General features: G+C 41.5%; 2 protein-coding genes across 6 annotated transcripts in view; one reads left to right on the forward strand and one right to left on the reverse strand.

Annotated features, from left to right (window-relative positions):
* Positions 1–5,002, reverse strand: part of dmxl1 (Dmx like 1) — a 30,451-nt gene extending 25,449 nt beyond the window's left edge. For both annotated transcript variants that reach the window (XM_088375937.1, XM_088375936.1), the window contains exons 1-8: positions 4,610–5,002; positions 3,425–3,596; positions 3,102–3,227; positions 1,990–2,067; positions 1,585–1,663; positions 1,383–1,503; positions 1,164–1,230; positions 911–1,095 (exon numbers count right to left, since the gene is read on the reverse strand). In XM_088375937.1, coding sequence (XP_088232063.1) covers positions 911–1,095; positions 1,164–1,230; positions 1,383–1,503; positions 1,585–1,663; positions 1,990–2,067; positions 3,102–3,227; positions 3,425–3,511 — 743 coding nt within the window. In that variant the 5' untranslated portion in view covers positions 3,512–3,596; positions 4,610–5,002. The remainder of the gene's footprint in view (positions 1–910; positions 1,096–1,163; positions 1,231–1,382; positions 1,504–1,584; positions 1,664–1,989; positions 2,068–3,101; positions 3,228–3,424; positions 3,597–4,609) is intronic.
* A 77-nt stretch (positions 5,003–5,079) lies between these two features.
* sema6a (sema domain, transmembrane domain (TM), and cytoplasmic domain, (semaphorin) 6A) overlaps positions 5,080–19,424 on the forward strand; it is a 95,015-nt gene continuing 80,670 nt past the window's right edge. For 2 of the 4 annotated variants that reach the window (XM_088375940.1, XM_088375942.1), the window contains exon 1: positions 17,734–18,169. The gene's annotated coding sequence lies outside the window, so the exon portion shown is untranslated. Of the gene's footprint in view, positions 5,466–6,007; positions 6,050–12,161; positions 12,228–17,733; positions 18,170–19,424 lie in introns of those variants that run through there. The other 2 variants (XM_088375941.1, XM_088375943.1) reach the window with 2 other exon arrangements.

Genomic DNA, 19,424 nt, shown 5'->3' on the forward strand with positions numbered 1-19,424 from the left:
CATCCAATGAGAATCTGTAAGACAGATGAGGAATGGCATTGTCAACCAGTATTGGTAATAGAATTGGAATCGCTAAATTTGTATCGATCAAATACGAAAAATTAAAAAGTACACAGACAGAATGTTTAACACACAAGCGCTGAAGGACACAGTAGAAATGTGGGTGGAGGCGAACAGAAACTCCTTCTCTTCCACCCTTTTATAGGTTGACCTTAAAAACCCTCAAAGCCCTCTCAAAGCAACCAAATCTAATATCCTGATAATAACCTAATCTTGCTAATATTTTGGCCTAGAGAAGCAATATTCCTGAAAACGCTCAGGGCTGAACATAATCGAGCCAACATAACAAGCACATGATGGAGGGTTACCTCCATCATGTGCTTGTTATGTTGGTTTTGTTCCAGCTCCATCTGAATCTCTAAACAGCTTAGCAAGCCCCAGGTTACTGTTGTCAAGGCTAACTGGCTGTTTGGCTCTTGGCCCGACATAGCTGGCAAAGAGGCCGATGCAAATCCACGTTTTTGGCCAAAGTTTCAACAGAAGGAGAAGTGAGTCAATTCAAGTGTTAGGTTTGTTCAGTGGCACTCTCCATTGTCTCGTGCAAATTATGTGGAATGAATTAATTGTTCACTGCCACGTCCGGGAATGCTGCCCTGGGCAGAGTGCTTGGGCTCTCAAAAGAAGAAATAACAAACACGCCAATTATTCTGCTAGTGGGATGTGCTGTACTCTTCTGGGGGTCAAAGTGCTGCTCAACGTACCGAGGACTTGGGAAAACAAGTTCCTTTGGCATAAGTAAATACAAATATAAACTAAAATAGCACGAAATACATGTGTTGAATTGAGAAGTTTTCCAACATCAGTACAAAAAAACAAAATTGTCAAAATGCTATCTCTGTATTTTGCATACCGTGGCATGTACTTGCTGGTTTTCCTCCAGGAAAAGCCAATAACAGAACGTGGATGGGCCAGGTACACAAAGGAAAAGCTTATCTCTCCCTGGGAGTCCACACCGGATTCTGGAGGCATGAGAAGTCTGAAACTTCCAGACTTCCACTTACTCGTACTGTACCACACTTTCACTAGACAGTCATCCTGGGGAAAAAATAACCAAGACAATTATGACCTATATTGGCTGATCATAATCAAATCAGGTCACTCACCTGCCCTGCAGTAGCGAAGAATTCTCCATCAGGAGAGAACTTCATTAGACTGACTGGAGAGGCTGTCCTGTAGACACATAAAGTTACTTTGCAATGTCTAAAAATAAAGCTAAATATGAATTTAACACAATATACTTCCATGTAAGACCTTGGGCGGAACATATATGATTTGTACATTTATGCCAAGGAAATAAATAATGAAGCAGCATCAGGACTTACTTGCTTTGCCAGATACACCTCCAAGCACAATGACTGTCATTTATTTGTGCCTGCTTTCCTCCTTCAGCGTCAAAATGAGACCATAACTGCAGGGAACTGGAGCCCGTTAAAAGCATGCTCCCTGCACAGATAAAAACACAGGCGCGCGCTGGGACTCCAAAAGAAAAGGTTTTTGAACGTAGAGCGGGGCTATGTGGTGTACCTTTGGGGTGCCACGCCAGGTTATGCACCATAGACTGCAAAACAAACTGGCCAGTCTTCTGCCATTGGCAGTTCAACGTCTGTGCACAAACAGAGGCTAATATTAGCATGTGCAATGTGACGTGCACGTGATCAGAGCACAGTGTGCTGGGGCTCCAATCAAAGGAGTACTGTGCAAAACAATTAACAGACTTCCCTGGTGTTTAACAACACTTATGCGTCACAACAGGAACGGTGGATAAAAGAATGCTATTGCGCCATGTTTCATTGCTTATTTCAGTGAGAAATAACAGGATGCCTTCTGAATTGAAGACTTGAAGGTGCTTTGTCACAGCATTTCTATGACCTGAGGCTGAAGAGAGCATTGATCGAAATTTCACAATACAATGAAATGGTGGCTACTTACTGTCAGCGACGTGTCTTTTTGATCGGGATGCTGAACTGGCTCAAAAATGCATACGATGCTTCCATAGGAAGCTGCAATCTGCCGGCAGACAAAAATGGCGTGTGATTTATCACAACAGGACAATATGAAACAAACCGGAAGAAAACTGTAGCGGACAGATTCGTGTATGACGAATCCTGAATATACAGGCAACAAGTTAAAAATGACTCAAGCCTATATTAAGAAAACATTGAGTCAGCCGTGCAATGTCTATCATGCAAACTTCCCCATGATTGATTCATTCAGGACTACATGTGCTTTCCACAGTTTACAATGGTCACCAGACCTAATGGGTGGCATTTTCCATATCGTAATGAACACAATGAACAAGAGACTTTCTAAAACACACGGCTCTGGTCATGAAGGCATAACAATAATGTTAAGTGCATCATAAAGTGGCGTGCATGAAGGGACACAAGAACATTTGCATCTTTTATTCGGATTTTAATCAATGTTTAACCCACAGTGAAATCACTTTACTCGCAATTATTATTCACTAAAGCATTCTACTTTAAAATTGGTTGAGAGGTCTACAGAAGATACAGAGAAAATCAGAATGTATTGACAATAAGGTCAGGAAAGCCTCAATCTTGTGAGACTATAGATAAAAAAAAAACATATCTCTACAAGATCAGAGCTCTAATGCTACAGTAGTTATTTTGTAAGTTTTGAGAAAAAATATCTAATGGGATGTGAAACAGTCCTGATCTTAAATGTTAATATTGGCTTCTTATATTAATAATTTTATAATTAATTTTATATTTAATACTTTTGTGGCAGTCGAGTCACTGGAAATCTTAACTGTGGTGGGAATTGGGATACACAGCTCCTCTTCTTTTGGCCTTTTTTTTTCTTTCTTTCAAAATAACTAGGGGCATATGACAAACAATGTGAAACTCGTGAGCATATTGATGTGGTGGAACTAATGCCATTTTTATGAAAATGTCTAATAAACTGTCAGTATGGCTCCTTTGTTACATGTTATTTCCAGATGTGTCTCTTAAATATGTAAGGCCGAAATAATCCATCATTGAAAGTAATCAAAATGGCATCACCGGGAAAGTTGCTCCTACCTGTCCTCCCTGCAGAGAGCAGTCGACACATCCCACCTGGATATTTCCATGTTTGGCCCCTGGAATGATCTGCACTCTTTCAAAGTCACTACCCAAAATGACCACGTCACATCCAGAAGCATAGGCCTATGGAGACAGACGAGAGGAAGCGGGGAGGACGAGGTCAAACCGATACCTTGACATTCACTTTGAGGTGACACGTTTTGATTAGCCAAGCTGCTGTACCTTAACATAAGAATTATACTGAACTCAAATACCACGGTAACGATTGAAACAGACCAGACTGGCTTGGGAAGAAATATGTAGGAATTACTGCAACCTACCGTGAATGGCACATTGTTGACACTCCCGACAGAGAAACAATTGTCCCCAGGGTTAACGGCCCCTGTGAGGACCTGATGAAGATTCATGGCCCCGGTGAATGCTCCTTCCCTCCTACTTTTTGCCAACAGTCTTCATCTTCATCCGTGGCCTGAAATGGGATGTGGCCAGGCCCTAAGGGAGAGAGGAAAGGAGGCACCGATGAAGCCTGATGACATCAACAGAATGTTTTGGTAACTGTCAAGCTGAGAGCATATCACCAACGGGAGCGTAGAACAAAAAGTACAAATAACGGTTTCAAGGTTCTTATCATCAAAAACACACCTGGGGAAGTAATACTACATCGCACATGGGGCTAAATATGATAATGGTGGTTTTGTTTTGTTTCAGAAATACTTTCTACCTAAGTCCAAAGTCCAAACTAGGGCACAATTACTGCTTTGTACAATAATGCCGTGAAAACAGGAAATAAGCACAAGCAGCGTTTTGATGCGGTTAGCATCATTTATGAAAAAGCTTACCAAGTTTTTTTTTTGTTTTTCTCAAGCAACAGAAGTCATCCTAGGTTACTAAGACTGCTACTGTATTAAAAGAACACAGAGAGAACTAAACTACACGTAAATGTCAAGAAGCAACGTAGACTGTTTTAAATCACTTAGTTTATAAATGTTGACTTTCGACTGACTTTGTTCAAAATATATTACTGTATATTGCGTTTTAATTTACTGTTTTGACTGTCTTTGTGGTTGTACTATTATGTTAAATGTAAAGCGCTTGTAACAGGTGCAGCTGTTGTGAAATGGGCTATATAAATAAAGTTGTATAGTATTGTATCATGACAAATAACAACCCAGGCTCAATAAAGGATGGAGAAATGGGGTAGGTGTACCTAATGGCGTGTCCACTAATAAAGTTGCGCTTAACTGAACGAGAAAGTGGCCAATTCCATGTCCTGCTTCCTATGCAGTGGCCACTCACGTGATGGGTCGGCAGCACTACAACGCCGCACAAGAAGACATTTAACGCTGGCTTCACTCTTCACAGCCGTTTAGTCTTTTTACACCGAGGCTTCAGTACCCGTTTTCAAACTTGAACCAAATTGTGTCGACTCAACTGTCAAGTTTAACTAGCCCCCGTCATTGATAACCATGGGCTCATTCTCAACTAAATGTGCAACTCGTACTCACCTTATATTGCACTTTCCGACAATGCCCCGCCGATTTTATATCCACTGTCAGTGCCTCCTCACCAGAGCAGGTTTGTATTCAAGAGTTAACTATAGCTGTCCAAGCAAGAGGTTCGAACTAGTACCGATTTGGTCCACTCACTTAGCTAGCGTTAGCATGCTAGCCCTTGGAAGCTCTCTTTTCAAGCTATCCGTAACACGGGCAGCTTTAGAGCAAGACTGACACACACATATTTAGCTCTCGAAAAGCCCCGGTTGCTTAAATTGTTGCTCCTTCCCCAACGCTAAACCACAAGGAAGGAGCCAACCTCTCCTCAAGGTTAGCAAATAGAAAGCTTCATCAGAGGAGGCTATGTTGGCGATGCGTCATGATAGTGACCGTGGCGCTGCAGTGCATTGTGGGACTTGTAGTATTCGCAGAGGCGCTTGGACCGGTGTCACGTGACATGTCACCCCAGACGAGCCCGCGAAACAAGCGAAAATGAACAAGAAACAGAGATGTTTGGAAAGTTTCTTCGGAACAGGACAAAAAGCCCAATGAGGAGACGGTAGAAGAATAGGCTACGACGTCTAAGAAAAGGAAAGCTGTATTTAAAAGAAAATTTCTAGAGTCCTACTTAAAATATGGATTTATCGCTACAGGTGTCTCTGACGCGCCAAGCCCACGCTGCATAATATGTGGCGACAAGCTAGCTAACGAGGCAATGAAGCCTTCAAAACTGCTTTTGGCACATGGAGACCAAGCATCCTGTATTAAAAGACAAACCTTAACCACTTTGGGTGTCATTGTCTCCAATTACGCCTAGATAGGACCGGCTCACTTCTGAGAAACAAGCTTCCACTAATTCAACGTAATGGTGAGTTTCACTTTTATGTGGTTTATACTAGTTTTTATGCCAGTCGTATCATTTTATTTCATTGTATTTATATTTTTATTATAAATGTATTATTTATTTATAGAAATACATTTTATATATATATATATATATATATATATATATATATATATATATATATATATATATATATATATATATATATATATATATATATATAAACACACGTATATAGAGGCCGGTACGCAAAAATGTTTCTGACACATAACCAGTCTGTGGTGCTAAAAAGTTTGGGGACCATTGCTCTACTGTACTGTAATTATTGACCGTCAGTTATATTCTGTTTGCGCATCCGTCTTGAGTAAACAGATAGTTAAAATGTCAACTCAAATGAAGGTACTCATACCCGCAATTAGAACGCCGAATACTATCGTTAGATTATAATATAAATACGGATAAAACGGATTGTAGACCTCATTTTAAAAACATTTTACTATACAAACTGTGTCATTAAGCACATAGTTGTACAATGAAACGTTTTTTGTGTTGCTTTGTGTTTCCAGACCGGGCCCAGGCACAAGTTGGATCAAAGCGCACCATTAATTGTAAGTATGTGTTCAAGGGTTTTGCAGACAAACAAAAAATAAATATTTACAAAACACATTCATATGCACAGGTAAATGAAGACAACAAAAAATATGGTGGTAGGTATTGTCCTAATAACAGGTTCCATGTAAATGTCTTGAATACAAACCATCCATCCATTTTGTGAACAGCCTATCTTTTAAATGTCTTCCAACCACATTATAGCGATGTCATGAGCATCGTGCTATTTTATTATACCATGACATTTGAGATGGTCAACGTTGAAGTGGTCGGGCATGTGAAAAGAAAGGATGATCACAAGGTGTCACTGTTGCCTATTTTGCCGTGCATCTTGAAGACTTAATTTGAAGTGTTAATCAAAAGTGATTTAAACTAATGCTTGATAAGGTACACAATAGTGCGTACCCTATTGAAAATGATTCTTTAGAAATTACACAAATATATGTATAGACAGACAGACATTTCCCCAATGACTGTAATAATTCACACATAAGCAGTGCTGAGTTAAGAAGTAGTACAGGAGGCTTCAGAACAATTATTTTCAATTGGGGATAAATGGGAGCGACTTTGCCACTAAATGATGAAATGGCTGACACATCGTGACATTAGTGGAGGCTGGCAGCGTTTATTGTCACGGCGGTTGGATGATGAAAACAGTTGCGAAAGTAGGTCACATGATTGCTAAACATGTAGCTTTGCAGAATATGTGCACAAACGTTCCATCGTCTATCACTTCTGCTTTGTTTGCTGACCGCTGCCTGCCTGTCTGAAACGTTAAGCCATCATCATGTACCCCAAGCTTGTATTCTGTGTATCTCCAATCTCTGCTCACATGGGTTCAGGTTTTATTAGACAAGATCTCATAATGGACAACAGCACGGAAAAAACTGCAAGCATCAGCCAAGTGTACGCACAAATAGTGGTGAAAACAGGAAGTATGGCTGACTGGGGGGGAAAATGAAGTTGTCAGTTTTTTCCATATGCTACTTTGAATGATTATGTGAGTCCAAGTGAATTATATTTTAGTGCAGGACTAAATCACGGTCATGCGATGCTGGTATACTTCATTCGTCCTACTTATAAATGGCATGCAAGTGTAAAAATAAGCTAGCCACAACTGTATATGAGTTTAAAAAATGAAGTAAATCTACTTTAAAGGTATAATAAAGAATGCATGCCATAGCTATTATGATCACAGCAACACATGACATACATTTTAACAATTAAGTACTGCTCATACTATTCACCTTACCTATATGTTGCATTTTTTTTGTTCTCCCACTGCACCTGGGCTGCCCCCTGACACTCGTCAAAAAATACGTCAGGTCGAGGTTAAAACAAAACAAAACAATTCTTTTGATGAACAATGAAAAGACAATTAAATAAATCCACAAAACAACAAAATTATATATTTTTTCTGTGACTAAAACAAAGACACAAGAGGGCAGTATTGAAGCGCCTAAAATTTAAAACCTACAATCAATTTCTTGCAAGTTACCTGGGTCTCAAAAGTAAAAAAAAAAAAAAAAAGGGTCTAGTGAAAATAAACCCAAAAGGCTGGCTTGTGCAACATTTAAGAAATTACATCAGCATAAATATGTCAATCTATCTAGATATCATGGACTGCAAGAAACTAAGGGATGAATCAGTTCTTCCTAATTCGTTTTCTTGTATGCGTTCTTGAGTTGCTCTGCGGTGGTTTTCTACCGCGATCTGTCAAGTAATATTGATGTCCAATATGAGCTGTAATTACTGGATCTGGAGGTACGAGAGGAGGGCCAGAATGAGGTTCCACTATGAGTGTGGCCGTGCTTTGATGTAGCCAGTGCTTTTCCACAGGAAAAATACCCACTCGTTGCTGAAATACGTATATCTGACAGCCAAGGACGTAAGGGGAGTCATAAACCAAAATGACAAAAGTAGTTTTTAAAAAAGGTTTCCACTTGATTGGAGTGATCACCCCAACAATAAATCATTTCGACCCAAGGTGATTATTATTTGTTTCCCATTAAAACGTTCGTAAAATAAACTGGCGTATATGCGAGGCAAAGCAAACTCAGTGCGCTGCACTTTCCACGTTGGTGATTCACGCTCTTTCTCTCTCTCTCTTTCTCTCTCTCTCTACTCTCACATCCTTCATTGTGTGAATGTTGAGAGTCAAGCACGAGAGTCAAGCGTTGTTATTCGGCCATAACAAAACAAAACTAAATGTTAAGCGTTTGATAGTAGCCGTAAAACACAGTAGTACACAAGTGGGATGGATTTGATATTTCCCGCGATGAGCAAAGTCGACAGTCTTGATTGCGATTACGCTGGGTGATTATAAATTTAGTCACAATCTTGATCACGTAACGAATTAAAGTTAAAAAAGTACCACCGATTTTGTCTTCGGCAACTTTGGACTCGCAAGGTTCTACCGTCGTTGGCGTCGTGCACGAGCGGCAGCTTGCGTGTCCATCTGCTCGCACCTGCCCATGTGTGCGTCACTGCAAAGTGGGCTGGAGTGGACTCGTTGCGTGTTTGTGTTGTGCTTGGACGCCGCCTCATCCTGGCGCAGACTTCCCGACGTGGGAGGACGAGGGGGCTGGGGTGCGGGCGGCAGGATATCCCATCACTGCACCCACTTCCGTCATGTCTTCCCAGCAGCTACGGGTAAGGAAATGTCAGCAGAGGTCAAGCGGGCCCCTCCCCCTTGTCATTACCCTTCCATCACCCCCCGCCCCCCTCCATGCTGACAGCGGTATTTTTCTCTCGTCACAACATCACCTTTTTCTCCATTGCCCTTCAACCTGACTTTTCTCCTTGCCTTTTACCTTTGTTTTTATTTTTTAACCCCCCCATTTGTCTCCTTGAGAGGGCCCAGCATCACTCTCGCATTCTCTCAAAGCCACAGACAGAAGTCAGCAGTGTCTCCCTCCCGGAGCTTTTGTTGTGTGCTGATCTCTCCATTGCAACACGGTTACTTTACAGCCCGCTTTCACAGACAGATTGGAGATTAAACAGAATTCTTTCACTGGAGAAACTCTATTGAACAAAGGAGGACTGGCTGTGAGTCAGTCCAATGTGTGTCAAAACGCTCAAAGTAAAATCTGGGGCAGGAGATACTGCAATATAGATGTAATGTCAGCGTGAATACTTTATGACACACAACAATGTACTGTAAAGATGTAATTACGGCGATCATCTAGACACAGCGGCAAAGATGATGTCCTCTGTTTGAATAACTATCCTTTTAATCCAATTTATTTGTAGGCTCAATAAATCCACATTGTGGGCTATTTCCTAATCAGAAAACTCTTCATATTTCAGGCATGTTGTGAAAATGTACAATTCATTTAGTCAAATCTCAGCCCGTGAAAGCTTACTAACTTTTTACGTCAACATAGTATTTCTTATTTCTGTCTCCTGATCTGGGTATTTGACGTTCGCAATGTCGTGTCGTCTTTTATTGAAGTCGTAAATCTGAGAAGCAAAACGTGTTTTAGATTCACGCACATCTGTGCCGCATTTGCTCGGTTAGTATTTGGACCGATAGTGAAGAGCAGGTCGTCTTCATCAACTCGTGTTTTGGCATCACTTTTGAGTGACTTTGATTGTCTGTCTGACTGACTGATGTGTCTTTTTACTTGATTTTCACAGTCATAACCTGATACAGGATACGTGTGACAACTTCAAATGTTCCGCCCTAACGTTTTCAAAATGCTCTTTTAAATACCTGACCTCTAATCTCCACACCATCAAATCATCAGTGGAAACCGACTTATAAATGATTTTTTTTTTTCTTACCGATTTTTCTTACACCTTCGGTGGCCATAATTCATCAGCATATCTGGTAATCAGCCCCCTCTGATTTATGCGGCCGACGTCGACCCTCACCCACGCTGACCTACATTCGCTTACATCCAAGCCATCCATCTTTTAGCGGCTCAAAGTCAAAGTGTGTCTAAGGTGGAATGCAGAGCAGCTGATCATAATGGCATTAATGCTCCAATGATAGCCTAAAGATGGATTTTAAATCCAATGTTATAAATCTAAATAATCCTTTCAGGAGCTGCTGGGAATAAAACAAAGTGACCTGTGGTACGTTGAGCTATAAATAACAATCAAAGTCGCTTTTCCATATTTAAATACATCTTATTAAAGTCTTCCTCTACACTAGTAATTCTCCCAAACGCAACCTATCATGTTCAGGGTGGTCTGACCGAGCCAAGAAACTGATTGTCTTTTGGTTGAAACCCGCCATTTTAATTAGAGCAAAAGTATTGGAACAATTCACCAACAGACACGCCCTTTATTGTGTTCTTTATAGCAGCGGTCCCCAATCGTTTTTGCGCCACGGACCGGTTACGTGCCAGAAATATTTTCACAGACCGGCCCTTAAAGTCCGGGGGGTAAATATGATGATAAGAAATAATACGATTTAAAAACAAGTATAAACCACATGAATTAGGTGTCATGTATGGCCTGGGTTTGTTTCGCTTTTTGTCCCTTGCGGACAACCGTAGTTTTTTTTATTTTTTTTTAGTTTTCTTTGTAGATGCTACATTTATTTATATTTTTTCTTTTGTGGGGCCCGGTACCAAACGACCCACGGACCGGTACCGGTCCACGGCCCGGTGGTTGGGGACCGTTACTTTATAGGCTTTAAGTCTGGAAATTCAAATGGTCAGTGAAAATTTCTTTGACTGTACCAAATTAAATCATTGACAGTGCAATGGCTCACTCGCTTGACTTCCAAGCGGGCAGCATGGGTTCACTTTTCCACTCAGTGACTGCGTCTCGATATGCGCCCTGTCATTGACAGGCAACCAGTACGCGATGTACTTTTGCAAATTGTCAGCTGGGATAGTTTCCAGCTTCTTGCCACCCTGGAAGTCGATTTAGGATGAAAGTCAGACTCCACCCTGGTCTGATCACCAGCCAGTCACAGTGCGAATGGCAAATTAAATAGAAATCGATCCCATGCTAGCAGCATGAAAGTCAGATGTACCCCCAAAGGCCAGAGACCAGAAGAAAGGCAACCGTTTTTATTTTTTTTCCGCCAGCCTTTCCCTCGCAGCTGTATTCCATTCAAAAGACAACGCAGGAGATAGAAATCGCAGCGGAATGATATTCCATATCGCTCAGAGCTTTTCCAAGGCCAAACAAATCATATATTACTGACAAGTTCACAAAATGAACACAAGTGGCAAAAAGTTCCTTTTCATATATTTACAATTTACAATTCTGTCAAAATGTCACCGAAATCAACGGCTTTGTTTTCAAATAATTCAGCTCACAAACTCAGTTGAGCAACAAAACACTTGCGACTTGCCTATCTCTGTGGAACCTTTTAGAGCGTATTATTGTGTTCTATTTTCACACTACAAGAGAGAGAGATTTACAAAAAAAATAAGACAAAAGACAAATATAAAGGCCGCCGGGTGAGCAGACACAACGCGAGTGAGAATGGAAGTCAGATTGAAAAATAGATGAGCGGCACGAGTGTGTGCGCAGACGCAGGATGACTTATTCATGTGTACATGCCATCAAATCACTCATAACCACCTTTCCCCCGGTCCCGGGCTCAGACCGAGACTTGAGACGACGGGGGTCAGGTCTGCGTGGGGATCAACAGCTGCAATAAAGATTTGGATCGTAATGTGAAATGTCAAGGGAACATCTGCTTCCTTCCCCTATGCCAATGTATTCCTTCCGAGTGATGCTCCCATAATCAGTTCCATCCCGCACTGGATTTTTTGCAAGGGAATAATTTCGTTGGTTCGGGGGGGGATGCACGTCAATTTCTTCGCCAAACTTAGGGAGGACTATGACATCAATATTTTCATTGTTAGAAAGCAATTTGTTTTGCTGTTCTTATCTTTTTTTATCTCTAATAATAACAATGAGGAGCACTGCCACAAAAACTGGAATGTCATTTTTAGTTGTATACAACCTATTCAAAAATAGTCTTTCATCAATTCCACTTGCTTACCCTTTGTGTGTGTTTCCTGCCTCCATAGCCCCACCCTGATTTAATCTCTTCCTCATTACGCTTCCCTCGCAATAAACAATGTCCTCTTGTCCTTGGCCTTCTTCTTAATGTTTTGTTCTGCTGTTTTTTTTTTTAAGATCTAACCATCATCTCCCTTTTTTGGCAACCGAGACGATCAAAACCGCCATGACCATCAAAAACAGGTAGGTGACCCTCCTTCCCTTACACCTTGGACTCGTCATCCGTCAATCACACAAAATATAGACACTCCCGTCATACCTGTGGGCAATTTAGTCTTCAGTGAACCTCACCTGGGGTTTTTTGGGAATGTGGGAGGAGCCTGGAGAGCCCATTTGAAAACCCACAAAAACACAGTGGAGGGCCTGAGATTCGAACATAGCTCCCACCATTCTGAAAAAAAGAAATCCGGCAGTAATACTCTATGGTTAGCCTTCCCCAGTGCATTTGCAATTGACGTCAAAAAGCACTCGCTCCCTCGAGCTTCAGTCTCCTTTAGCCCTCAAGAGGTAGACGATGGACAGGGGCAGAACACATGCACATGCACTCAACCCGTCCAGTCCAGTCACCCCCACACAGACGCACATGAAGTCCCATCTGAGATTCTAAAAGTCGATGCTCTCTAACTGTCACTGCTAGTTACAGACCTATCATGCAGAAATGCTGACTTATTTATGCCTTTCATGCAAACCAGCAAGAACAGAGGAAGCTTCTGCCTGCCGACAGTATGTCTTAGTGTGTGTGCGTGCGTGCGTACACTCTATTTGGCTATGCGTTACATCATTTTGCCATTACAGGCAACAGATACCCGAGTTCTCTCTTTCACACACACACCAAACTCATTCCCAACATACACTTGACTGTATTGAGCCCCATTGATGCTAGTGGTTGAAAAAAAATGAAATCATCCTATTAAATTGTAATAAAATGTCACTTGGCAAATGAACGGTACCTCAAATTACCCAACGTGGCACTGGCTGACTTGTACGTCGAATAATATTTACCATTGCTTATTAATTATCATTGCAAAAACGTATCCAAGTCTGTGTGTCTGTTGGTGCTGCACACTCGTGTCTGTGTGTGGGCGAGAGATCCTGGCATCATTAAATTCATAACTGGGGCAACCCACTCAATCACTTTTGTACGCTTCGTTCCAAGAGCTGCGAAGAATTGTGGGTGCATTGTGCAGGGTTGTGTCTGCCGCACGTGTGTGTGTGTGTGTGTGTGTGTGTGTGTGTGCGCGCGCGTACGTATGTACAAGTATTACATGCACACCGGCGCATGTGAGTGACACCTCCCTGAGATTACTGTCAGGTAGTAAACGCTCCAGGGCAACAGTAGCTCAGCTATTTGTGTGTTAAATATAAAGCCGACTTCCTGACGAATGTCATTGCGGCCTGTATTACTGTTGATTGTGACTGTTTTGACGCCGCCCCCGCGAGGAAAAGGTGACACATCGAGATGTGCAGCAGGAGGGCCCGCTTCATCAAAATGCATCAAATCACTGTAATGCATGAGTTTCATATCCGGGCACAATATTAGGTACACCTGCACTCTAATAGTGAATGTAATTTATCACCATGCCTTTTGTCGTCCCTGTTATACAAGCACTCCCATAGCATTAATCCAAATTTAAAATCAGACACCGGTTCGGAAGCATTCGCGGACAAAGAAAGGACTATTATGCGCTGCGATACTTTCCTGCGCGACAGAAGCCACATATGGAAAGTTTTAGCAAGGCAGCAGGTATGCGGTAGCCACAAATTGTCCATGTTTACTCTTTTCTACCTTATGGCTAAAATAAACTGGCTCCGTTGTTCATTCATGTAGACAGAGGAAAAGTACCAGACATTTTCATGCTCTGCCACATTGAATTGGCTTTCAAGTCAAGTCAAGTCAAGTCAAGTTTATTTGTATAACCCTAAATCACAAACCGTCTCAAAGGGCTTCACATAGACAAAAATTGACAATTATTCTCAAAGCATCCCCTGATCTTAAGCTCCCAAAAGGGCAAGGAAAAACTCCAAAAACCCCTACCAGGGGAAAATGAGAAACCTTGAGAAGGGACCACAGATGGAAGGATCCCCCTTTCAGGATCACCAGGTTGTAATGGACGCAGAGAGGGCCCAAGTAATACATAATATGATATATTTTAGATACAACCATTTCATGTTATCATAACAAGGATCAAGAAGTCCTCACTGTATTTGTGGGAATAATACCATCCTCTCATTGTTCATCTATGACAGTGACGTGTAGTGACAAGCAGAGAAAACGCATTGTTCTTCAACTAGATGGGAGATCTAAATAAATAAAATAATGAAATAAAACTAACTAAATAAATAAATAATGTTGCTTGGTTCCAAGCAAGCGCAAAGCTTGTAGAGAGAGCTGAAGATGATGTTGGGGAAGTAATATTTTACCCAAAGTTGGTAGAGAGTAAAGAAATGAAGGAACGAGTTGTCAGGAAGTTTAACAGACTCAAGCTGAGTTTCTGAAGAATCCCCGGTGTGTGCCTGCTGTCTGTGCCCATTCTAGCCTGTGATGGTTGCTCTATTTCAACCACCTCGTCTCCGCGCAGAGTCCCGAATGTGCCCGGGACCGCTTTTGGTGATTGTGGCAGATACGGTTAAACTGAGTGATGACGAAAGAAGTGAGCAAGTTGAACTCATGGAAACTGAAAATGAAGAACAACTATTCAAGATGGCCGACAGACGCATAATGCAGGGAGAATAGGAAGATCTTTTCAGAAGGAAACATTAACGAAAATTAATTCGGGTAATTGATATTTACTAGAGTTAGGGTCGCACGGTGGACAAGTGGTTTGTATGTTTGCCTCGCTTAAAAACGTCTCATAACAATACAATATTATTGGACTTGAATGCAAAATGAATGCATTCAACAAAACATTTCAACCTGAGTCTACATTCCGGGTTCTGTTGCATGTTGGCGAACAGATTTAAACCAAATGAAGTGATGAAGAGAGGACTCGCAGGCACCAGGCCATTAGAGTACTGTCGACTTTTTGGCTCGGCGCCACGGGGAGGCACTTCTGTACTGAGTCGCTACGCTAACAAGACGGCAATGGGGCCTGGCAGAAGTGAAATTACAACACACAATGTTTGCACATGGAACTTTTTTGTTCAGGTGGCTTGTTAGTTTCAGATTTTTATTGTTTTATATTTTAAGTGTTTTTTTTGGGGGGGGTGGAAGGATTTATTCACATATGTGCAATTGAGCAGCATGTGTTTTGGAGCTTGCTTCTGTTTGACAAATAGCTTCTGGTTTTGGTTTGGCTACAGGCTTAAAAGTTGACATCAGATTGGAGTCTAAATGTACCGTGTAACTTTTTGAACATAGCAGTTGTTATTAAGAGTTTTTACTTTATAGCCCCTGTTGATAAGATCCGAGCATACGATTGGAGAAATTCGACCTCGGTGGCTTTCAAACAGGGGAGGGCAATTTTTTTTAGCTCAGGGGCTGCGATTTTTTTAAAAATCTTTTTTTAAGATGAACAGATGGGTCAGGTCATTTGTAGATCAGGGGGGAAATGGTTTCAATGCAGTACAAAAAACAATTAAATCCAAAGTATGAATGTTGAACGTAATGTATCTATAAAACTTTTTATTTTAGTTTCTTCTGTATTTTATTTTTTACAATAAATTAATAAACTGCATAGTGCATTTATTAATGTAAATGAAGTAAGTACCAAAATAAATACAAATATCTTGATACATTTATTTTAGAAAAAAAAACCCGGCTAAATTAACAACAACGATGCAGTGAGGCAGAAATCTTTTTTATCCAAATATGGTCAATTTCATTTTGTGTGCAAGATTTAGTCTTGTCAGCTCATTTTGTTGTTTCATCACACATAGCTAGTTGGTTAATCTTGCACGATGTCACTTTTTGGAATACCTGAGGTCGTGGTTTTCAAAAATGTACGTATTCGGCATAACAGCAATAAAATGTCACAGGACTCAAATTCAAATCCTCTGTTGGCCATATTAAAAAAATGGAGAGGACCATATGCGGGCCGCAGACCACGCTTTGCCCATCTCCGCTGTAAAAGCATGTTTGTGTATAGTGGAACCCACTGGATAACCGGAGGGGTCGTTGACCTACAACATGGAAGAACTGACAGACATGAGACTTAAAAAACATTCAGCAGATGCTTTGAATCATAACGTTGTTTGCATGGACTTAAAAGAAAAAGAAGAAAAAGGTGCATTGGAGCGCTTTGCTGCAGGGAGGTCAGTTTGTCCGCGACCTCACTGCGAAGCAAAATATATGAGCTTGGGCTCTTCGGGACTCACAGCGGGAATGTTCTGGGTTCCTATCTCGGTTTTTCTGTGCCGGAGTTTGGATCTCTTTCTCTCTATGTAGCCCTCCTACTTTCTAAAAACGCTCGGTATATTGAAGACTCTAAATTGCCCATAAGTTTGAACACAGTATTTTTGGCCTGACTACATTTGTCATTCAATAGAGTCCAATCTCGCCTCTGAACAGGATAAGTGTTATTTATAGCAAATGGAAGGATAGCATAGGGCATGCCTCGGGCCTCATTGCAGCATGTGACCAAAGGGGTCAGTGATTTGATTAGCTCTATCGCATTAGTCCCCAAACTCACATTGCTATTGAGCAAGATAGTTGAGTGATCTCAGAGTCAGCGAATCCTGAGTATATTGACTTGGCTGGCTGTTAAGCGGCTAAACCGTTAGCAACTCTGCGTGTTGAGTGACTCTGTGTCAGTTGTGCCCCCGTGTTTGTTACCTTTGATGAATCAAGCATGGTCTCTGTTGATCCTTCAATGGCAAGCTATATTAAATTAGCTAACAATGGTGAATTCTTTTAGTTTTAGTACATGCAAGTCTTCAAAGCAACAAAGACAGCCTGACATTACAAAGGACAAACATATCACCCCATACCACCATTTTGTTAGTTTACGTTAAAATATTTTTTTTTAAAAATGCTTGTAAGATAGTGATCCCTCGCTACTTTGCGTTTCGTTTATCGCGGCTTCTGGACATCGCAGATTTTTTTTCAAAATCAAAAAAACATTTAAAAGTCAAAATAAAACGTCTAAATTGAGGAAACGTGTCTAAACTTTAGGACAACGTAGTATTGCTCCAAATGTTTGTTTACATTCCTTTAGAAGTCCGATTTGGCGTGTTGGCACAATCGCGAATTAGCATCTTTCCGCGAACTCGTTAGCCTGCCCAGTAATTCTTGTTGGTGACCGTATTTCGCGGATTTCACTTATCGCGGGTGGTTTTTGGAACCAAATATCCGCGATAAACGAGGGATTACTGTATCTTTAAAAAGTGACGAAAATCGCAATTCTGCCAAAATTACATATGCAAATCCAATTTATTTGCAAGAAATGCTTTAGTGGGGCGCACGAAAAACGAGTCGCGGCCCTTGAGTTTGACACTTGCACTATAGTGCATTGCAGCTCTTGTTTTCTCAGTTCATCCAGCCTGTTTTTAAACACACCTCGCTCTTCTTCCCAGAGTCCGAACTATTATTAGCAGCCCTGGCTTTCTCCTCCGTGCGTAAAAATAGAAATACACTTGTCCATAACTGGCACCCATTGACACAATAGCCCCTCGTTCCGGAGACGTAGCTCCTCCCAGTGCGCGCGCGCGTGTGTGTGTGCGTGTGTGTGTGTGCGTGTGTCTGTGCATGCGTGCGCGTGTGTGTGTGTGTGGCGGGTGGCTGACAGCTGGGCTCGCCTGCGCTCCAGCTCCACTCAGCTAAGAAGCTTCATCCCCAAATAGGATGACCGTCGGCGGCTGTCGTGGACGAGCCTGTGCGCACCTCAGTGACCGTCGCCACAACCGGGACTCCCGTTTCACTATTCCCGTGGGACACTTTTAGAGCCTCCTCATTACATCGGCGTGTGTTTCCCCCCTTTTCTTTCTCGTTTTCTAGTGCGGATTTCGAGATGGATATTCCGATTTGAGCGCCGCGCGCACACACACACACACACAAAAAGAAGAGACGCGCAAGAGAAAAGTAGCGCTCGTATTGTTGTGAGTCGTTGCGTTAAGAATCACATTTTATGGATTACTAATAGACAAGAGTCGAGCAACCGCTACCAGATCTGTCCATTCATGAGCTGAAGGTAAGATTTCATTGTATTGGTTGAACTTCCAAGCGCCTTTATTGCCTTTTATTTGAATCGCTCTTTTCGCTGCCTCCCCGTACGGGAGGAGGCTTGGTTTGTGTTTAAGCCGGGCGTCAAGTGCACCGGCCAGCAAGGCTCACTTTCCACTTTAACAACTTACTTTTCCTATTTATAAAGCGATTTGAAAGTTTGAATATGACATTTCAAGACAAATCGTGATTGCCTTGTGTTTTGTCATTTATTCTGGAGCACATATCCGAGCGTATTCCGTTTTAGGTTGTTTATCCATATGGAATATAAGTGTCATTTTCAGGAGGACTACAGAATTGCAAATTATTAAGTTTAAATTCACAAAACAACAGCAATGAGGTCATTTTTCATCTGAAAAAAGATGTACAAAAAGGAACTCAAGCAAGACTCTTCACCAAATGATTGTTTACTGTTGGTTTAAGAATCTCATAAATCCCAAAACACCCAATGTGGATTAAAAAACATACATATATAATTTTTTAAATGATTCCAACGCATTTCCCCTTTACTGAATGTAGTGCTATTCAAATGACAGCACTGATTTACATCCAGACATGAAGCAAATCAATGACTGCAAACGTCTCCATTGACATGCATCGGGATTAAATTAGTGGTAATGCGATATGAACCTATTGACCATGTGTTTTAACCTATTGACCGTGTATTGTTCTGACCGGGTTCAAGTATGGTGTAGCAGGCTTTGGCTGCTCACGCTGGGGTGTGTTCAGGGACTGCATGTGCAGGGTGCAGGGAAACCATTAGTGGTCACTATTGCTCTAGTCAAATGAACAGTATCAATGTTGCAATAGCTAATGAAATGTGTTCTTTGGAAAAGTTCTTTTCTTGCTGTTTTGTGCGGCTTTTTAAACAAGCTCCGAGGTTGGTGGGGGGGGGTACACAAGCCACACACGAGAGCGCGTAATGGCAACACCCAGACAACACTCTAAGTGGTCTCTCGCTCGTGCTCCCTCTCTCTCTCTCTCTCTCTCTCTCTCCCTCTCCATTTTCTCTCTTTCTCTCAAGCTCACATAATTTTGTTTTTGTGTGCTTTTTAAACAACCTTAAAGATTTAAAAAAAAAATACAGTCTCTCTCGCTCTCGCTCTCATTCTCGCTCCATTTTCTCTCTTTCTCTCAAGCTCACATAATTTTGTTTTTGTGTGCTTTTTAAACAACCTTAAAGATTAAAAAAAAATACAAGACATGTTTTGGGCACACCTGTG

The sequence above is a fragment of the Syngnathus floridae genome, chromosome 5 (assembly GCF_059516105.1).
Source record: "Syngnathus floridae isolate MCC-2025c chromosome 5, RoL_Sflo_1.0, whole genome shotgun sequence".
In the NCBI taxonomy this organism is placed as follows: Eukaryota; Metazoa; Chordata; class Actinopteri; order Syngnathiformes; family Syngnathidae; genus Syngnathus; species Syngnathus floridae.